Source organism: Meriones unguiculatus, chromosome 5 (assembly GCF_030254825.1).
Source record: "Meriones unguiculatus strain TT.TT164.6M chromosome 5, Bangor_MerUng_6.1, whole genome shotgun sequence".
Classification (NCBI taxonomy): domain Eukaryota; kingdom Metazoa; phylum Chordata; class Mammalia; order Rodentia; family Muridae; genus Meriones; species Meriones unguiculatus.
In genome coordinates, this window is record NC_083353.1 from 113,987,050 (window position 1) to 113,993,201 (window position 6,152).

At 60.3% G+C, this 6,152-nt stretch overlaps 1 protein-coding gene across 3 annotated transcripts; it reads right to left on the reverse strand.

The window, feature by feature from the left end:
* Nucleotides 1–398: 398 nt before the first annotated feature.
* Nucleotides 399–6,037, reverse strand: Gpr162 (G protein-coupled receptor 162). 3 transcript variants are annotated; one of them, XM_021637038.2, is made up of 5 exons: nucleotides 5,761–6,037; nucleotides 2,952–4,238; nucleotides 2,145–2,334; nucleotides 1,433–1,590; nucleotides 399–1,164 (listed from the first exon to the last, which is right to left on the reverse strand). In XM_021637038.2, the coding sequence occupies exons 2-5, from the start codon at nucleotides 3,816–3,818 to the stop codon at nucleotides 613–615; spliced, it is 1,767 nt and encodes a 588-aa protein (XP_021492713.1). In that variant the 5' UTR covers nucleotides 3,819–4,238; nucleotides 5,761–6,037; the 3' UTR covers nucleotides 399–612. The 3 variants fall into 3 exon arrangements, with proteins under 3 accessions (XP_021492713.1, XP_021492714.1, XP_060240180.1); XM_021637039.2 differs by lacking the exon at nucleotides 5,761–6,037 and adding an exon at nucleotides 4,403–4,542; XM_060384197.1 differs by having other exon boundaries at nucleotides 810–1,196; nucleotides 5,761–6,020.
* Between the last annotated feature and the right edge of the window lie 115 nt (nucleotides 6,038–6,152).

The following is a 6,152-nucleotide window of genomic DNA, read 5'->3' on the forward strand; positions in this document are numbered from 1 at the left end:
GGACCGCGGACGAGCCTCACAAGTTCATCTGCCACACGCCGCTGCCAGCCCACCTTTGGGAGAAGGACCTTTGGAATGGCAGCGTGGAAGAGGGTGACTCCGGGCTCGGGACACCTTCATCCTGGCACCAAAACTTTTCTGCCCCAGAAAATGAGGACCCGGACGCGTTTAGGGGAGACTGAGGATCGAGCACTTTTACTAACTTAAACAGAGATCCTTCCCATTTCAGACGAACACACGCACGTGTCGCGTGCCTATGCTCCTGAGCCGGTTTCTCCTGTGTCTGTCTGCACGTTGGGCCGTCTGTTTCTGAACCTCTTTCCCCTGCCCCTTCTCCATTTTGTCCTCCGTCCCAAGCCACTGACCATTTGCCACCACAGACGCTGAACACCAAGGTCTCCATGGCAACACTTCATCCTTTTAATACATTTTGCTAGGGGTGAAGACGGGTGAGTAGGATATCTGGTCACTTGGATGGGAGAGAGCTGGACCTCTAGAGCCCAGATCTAGCGCCCTGTCTCCCTGGAGGCAGCTGCCGTAGGCTCAGGGCCAGAATGAGGAGGACTCACTCGCCCTCGTCCCCTCCTCTGAGTTAAGCAGGCTCAGGTGGCCTCACAGGGTCAGCTGGGGGAAGATGGGGTTGCCTGGGCCCCAGGGTCGTCCCCAAGCCCTTGAACTCCCCTCACTCCCTGTCAGGGAACATCGTCTTCCTGCACTTAGCCCCAAAGGAAGTCCGACCGCTCGGCTATCAGGAGACCCAAGGGAGAGTCGTCGAGGTGAAAAGCCCAGTGGCCTAGGCCTACGGGGAGATGGTCCTGGTGAGGCAGTTGGAGAAGGCAGAGGTGTCTCATCGATGAAGGTGGTGATCTCCTCCCGGAAGAAGCCAGGACCTCGTGGGGGTCCCCCACCTGACCCCAGAACCCCGCTTTCTAGGAACTGGCGAAGGCTGGCTAAGCCCCCACCTTCAGCTTCTTCCTCATCATCCTCATCCTCCAGCCTGTGTCTCTGTCCCAGGTATTCAGGAGGTCCCCCAAGGGCTCGGCTGTGGGCTGGGAGGACCCGGATATCGTCAGACGATGACCATTTGTGCAGGAAGGAGCCTGGTGCCCGAGGAGTAGAAAAGATGTTGGTCTCATCATGGGACAATCGGCGGGACAAGGGGACCTGGGAAGAGGAGCAGGTGAGACCTGGAGGTGCTGCAGAGACAAAGGTAGAGGTGGCAGAAACCAAACTCTGCAAGATGGCTTCACGCTCTCCCGTTTCTCCGGAGCGTTTACTCCAGTGGGCAAACCTGGTTCCGAAAGGTCAGAGGGAACCTTTCTTCCCCTTGCCTTTCCTTCATCTGCCCTCCCCCCACCCCCCCGTACCCTGCAGTCCAAAGCCATGGAGTAGCGGTGCAGGGGACGAGAGTGGAGGGAATCCCGTGCCATACCTGTAAATAGTGTACTCTCTCAAGAGGTGGAAAAAGCATGTGCCGTCCAGGCAGCAGCTTCACCTGGGTGGGGTCCCGGCTCCCTGAGCCTGTGGCCCCATTAGCATCAAAACGAATTTTGCACACTCGGCCATCTGTGTAGTCGTCACAGGCCCCATCTAGGAGAGAGAAAGAGCAGATCGGTTAGAGGCCAGGAACACCCAACCTCTCCCCATCCCCATCATAAAGTCCTGGAGGACCCTTTGGTTCCCGTTAGTCTGTAAGCGCCAGGAGGATCAAGGAAATGGCCAGCTTTGCTACATTCACTGACTCCCTGGTCCTTTATAGAGACATTTCTGCTTGTTCTTCTCCAAGAATTGTCCCAAGGGCAGGGGATCTCTTTCAGGAAGCTTAGCGTCCCTGTAATGCCACGCCTTCTTTGCATTAGGGCTGAGGACCTTTCTCTGGAGCTGTGCTTGGCACGGACCCAGCTGGGCAGTGTAGGCTCCTAGAGAGGAGCAAGAGGCCTAGTAAAAGGCTCCTCAGCGCAGAAGGTAGCAAGGCTTAGCGCCTGACCAGGCTATAGGGAGCCTGGAGTTGGCTCCAGCTTTGGCCAGCAGGGGGCGCCCCAGGGCAGCACATCTCCTCAAGGAGACCGGCAGTGGAAAGGACAGAAAGTGAGAGGTAGCTGTCCAGGAAAGAAAAGGGCCCGTCCCCCCCCCCCCCCTCTGACCGTCATCGCCATCGTCCTCAGACATGATCGCCACACACTGCTCCCACACTGTGCGCACGTCCGCACGGTAGCGCTCACAGGACCAGATGAAGGAGGGCAGGAGCAGAGTCTGTGCCATGGAGCACCACAGCACGGCCAGCACCATCCAGGGCGGGGCTGAGTCTGACTTCAAGGAGAAGAAACTCACGACCTGGCAGGGAAGAGGGAGTGACTGGTCAGGCCGGAGAGCCCGGGCCCTGCCTGAGCCTGACAACCACCCTAAAGCACCTGACAACCACCTAATACACGAGATTAGGAAGGGAGGTGGGGTGAGCATCGGGAAGTTTTGTTGTAGACAAAATGCTGGCATGGGTGGGGTGGGGTGGGTGGGGAGGGATAGACAGATCAAGACAGGCATCCAGAGAGGCAGAGAGAGAGAAAGAGGGGGAGGGGAAGACTGCAAGAAACTCAAAAGACTGAGAGAAAGCCAGGCAAGGGGCTGGATAGGGTGGTGGGGGTGAGCCCGGGGTTTCCACTCAGAGACTTAGGGAACAGGGAATGGCTGAGGGCAGCCGGGTGACAGGAGAGGCAGGATGGGTGGCGGGCTGGAGGATGGAAGTGGAAGGGAAGGACGGCTGCTGGAGCTGGGAGATTGAGTAGTGGGAGGTGAGGGTGGACGGTAGAGACAGGGAACCACAAGTGTCAGGGGACGGGGAGAGGGGAGGACGGTGGGGGACGGAACTGGAGGAAACTCGACGGAGCTTCTGCGCGGCTGATGGAGTCAGAGGGGCCTGGAGTTAAGGACAGGTTAAGGGACCCCAGTCTCACCAAGATGGGCACCCCCGTGAGGGAGTCGTAGAGAAAGACGATGGCGCTGACCAAGTTGGTGACCTGCAAGGATGTCTTGGCAGATTCGGAGCCGTCCAGGGAGGACCGCCTCTTCCCTCGAGTGTCCTCCACCACAATGGCCGGCACCTCAAAAGCCGGCCGGGTACCCAAGCCCCCCAGCCCGCCCGCTTTGGCTCCCACGCTGCCCCCCGCTCTCCGGGCCTGCCGAGCCCTCCGGGGTCGGGCCCACAGCGTCTGGTAGAACGTGATAGCCACGCAGACCAGTCCCATGACGATGCCCCCGAGGAGCAAGAGGCTGAAGCAAACGCCGAAACCGAGGCCGATCTTGGAGACGATGAACTGGCAGCCCCGGGCGTAGTAGCGCTCTCCGTTGTTGTGCCAGCCGATGGAGGGCAGCGTGGAAAGGATGAAGCTGACCATCCAGATGCCCATGACGGCGTGAAGCGCCTGCTTCTTGGCGTTGCTGAGGCGGTAGTTGACAGGCCAGCGAACCATCCACATGCGATGGTAGGAGAGCGAGGCGACGGTGAAGCAGGTGGCCAGGGCCAGCGTGTAGTAGGTGGACACGAAGACCTTGCAGATGCTCTCGTTCCAGTCATAGTCAGACGAAGCCTGGCGCCGGAGCTGCACCACGGCGAAGGTGGTGAGGGGCACAGCCGCCATGAGGATGTGTGTGCCGGCCAGGAAGCAGAGCAGTAGCTCCAGCGGCTTGTGCTTCTGCTGTTTGGCTGAGATGCTCAGGATGATCCAGGCATTGGCCAGCAGGGCCAGGAGCCCACAGGCCAGCCAGGACAATGCGTTTGAGCGTAGGGAGGCCTCTTCTGCCCCCAACCCACCTCGAGCCATTCTATCCCTGGCCCCACCCCCACCCCCTGGAATTTCTGGGGGCGGGGGCTAGGTCTCACCCTGGAGCCCCGCTCACACAAGCCCCCATGGTGCCCACAGTCCTTGCCCGGGAGCCAGGCAGGCAGACCCCGGGTCCTCCTCACTGCTCAGCATTGCATGACCGACCCAGCCAAGGCCAGGTGGGCAGGGCAGGGGAGAAGGCAAGAGACTCAAAGCAGGTGGCAGTCCTCCGCCTCCATGTTGGGTGGGGCTTCGTTTCTTAATTATCCCCGTAATTGAAGGGGGAGGCGAGCTGGTTGCTCTCCCATCTATGAGGCTGGCCGGGGAAGTCTGATTCTCATGCTGGGGTTTCCAGGTCTCTCTCTCCCGTGAGTCTTGACCGTTGCGTACGCAAGGGTGGAGCTCAGTCACCTGGACCAGCTGTGAGGGAGGATGAGATGGAAGGGGCAAAAATTAGGCCTGTGCTGCCCTCTAGCTCACTGGTAGCCCCTTTCTTTTGAAACTGTAGAAATGATTGCTTGCTGAGGGTCACTGGGGTCACTAAGAGCATCCTCCTGCCTTAAATCAGATAGATGCCCACTTACCCACACGGATAAGCCCTCCTATACTTCCAGACTACATGGGACAGGCTCCTCGTCTCCATTCTTTTTTAGCTCTCTCTCCCTGCTTTGGAATTCCAAGTTTCCTTCTTATAATAGCTTGCGCCCAGAAGGACCCAACCCTGTCTCCCTGTCCTCAGATCTTTCTTCATGTCGCCAACGGGAGACACGTGATGCGTTCTTTCCTTCGGGGCTCACGTTAAAGCAGGAACCCTTCTCCCAAGTGCCATTCTCCCAGACGCCGTAGTCTCTGCGCCCGGCCTGAATTTTCACCCCTTCAGCTACCCAGGGAAAATGGGAGAAAGGAGGCTAGGACCGTAGCGGTGGGTAGCTAGGGAACCTGAAGGCGGGGGAACCACTGACATCAGAAGCATCCAGAAATGGAAAGAGGGGGCACCATGCAGAAGGAGGAGAGTTTGAGCAGAGGAGAGAGGGGGGAAAGTGGCAGTATCTGAAAATAGAAGGAACAGTTCAGAAACCCCTGGAGAGGAGATATTGGAGGGAGGGGAGTGGGAAGGAGGATGATGGAGGTAGGGAGCAGGGGGACAGAGAGCCTGAGGAAAAAAAAAAAACCGACCTTCATTAGGCTGGCTGTCCTCACTAGGAGACCTTGGGTCTCTTTCCCCCGCCTCACCCCCCCCCCCAGAGCCTCAGTTTCTCTCTGATGGGAGGGAAGAGGAGGGTCATGATCTTCGTGACACAGTTCAGCGAGACCTAAGGAACAGGTCACTGAACAGAGTAGGAGCTGTAAGGACCGGCAGAGTGGCTTCGAGGCAAAGGGGTGGGGGAGGGGGCACAGCCGTGCCCCGGTCTATTTCCGCGAAGAACCTTAGATCCCGGCTCTCCCCAGGAGGTCGCAGTCCACCCCCACCTTTGCCTCCCCCCCCCCGCCAGCCCAGTACATCCTAGTTGCCATGGCAATGGGCAGCCAGGGGGAGGTGTAGGGGATTGGTCCGGATGCCCCCCACTGCCCTCTCCAACAGCCCCTGGTCCCCTTCCCACCCACTCTCATCCCACCCCCAGACCCAGTTGGTGGCTCCGAAAGGAGGAGTGGGAGAGTCAGAAAGGGAGGGAAGAAGAAAGACGTGAAGGACAGAGAGAGGAGGTGAAGGACAGACCGAAAAGGGAAGGGGAGGAGGATTGGGGGCTTCCCGGCCGACAGGGGTCCCTCGCCCTTCGCCTTGATGGGGATAAGGTCAGGCGGCTCCTCCCCCCCATCACCTAGGGTGTTCTCCAGGGCAGAAACAGCAGGTGGCTGGGGAGGAGGGGCGCGGAGGCTTCTAGCGGGGCGATGGGGTGTGGGGAGCGGAGCCACGACAGGGACCGGGCAGGGGTCCTCCTACCTCAGGCTGCGTCCAGCTCTGCTGGGGAGACGCACTCCCGACGAGGCTCGCCCGGGCTCCCGCCGCTTGCCGGCTCCGGCTCGCCAGCCCTCCTCCTTCCTTCGCTCCCTCCCTCCGGGCCTCCCTCCCCCCAGCCCGGCCTCTCGGGCTCAGCCCGCGGCGCGCTGGCTTGCGGCCCCTCGAGGCCCCTGTCTCTCGGGGTCATCGGCCTGCGATCCCGGGGTTAGGGAGCCTCTGGCCAGCCTCGGGGTCGGGGGGGGGGGTGATGGCGAGGGTGGGGCGGGGAAACTGGACGGCGGTGACTTAGAGGAGGAGGGGCAAGAAAGGCGCGGGGAGGGAGGGGGCGAGGAGGACGGCGGGGAGCGGGCTTCATTGGTGAGGCGGTTGGTGTC

Coding starts and splice junctions, on each gene's coding strand:
- Gpr162 (XM_021637038.2), bottom strand. CDS start 3,818: ATGGCTCGAGGTGGGTTGGGGGCAGAAGAGGCCTCCCTACGCTCAAAC. Junction 1,591..2,144: donor TGAGGACGATGGCGATGACG/GTCAGAGGGGGG, acceptor TCTCTCTCCTAG/ATGGGGCCTGTGACGACTAC. Junction 1,165..1,432: donor AGAGAGTACACTATTTACAG/GTATGGCACGGG, acceptor TCCTCTTCCCAG/GTCCCCTTGTCCCGCCGATT.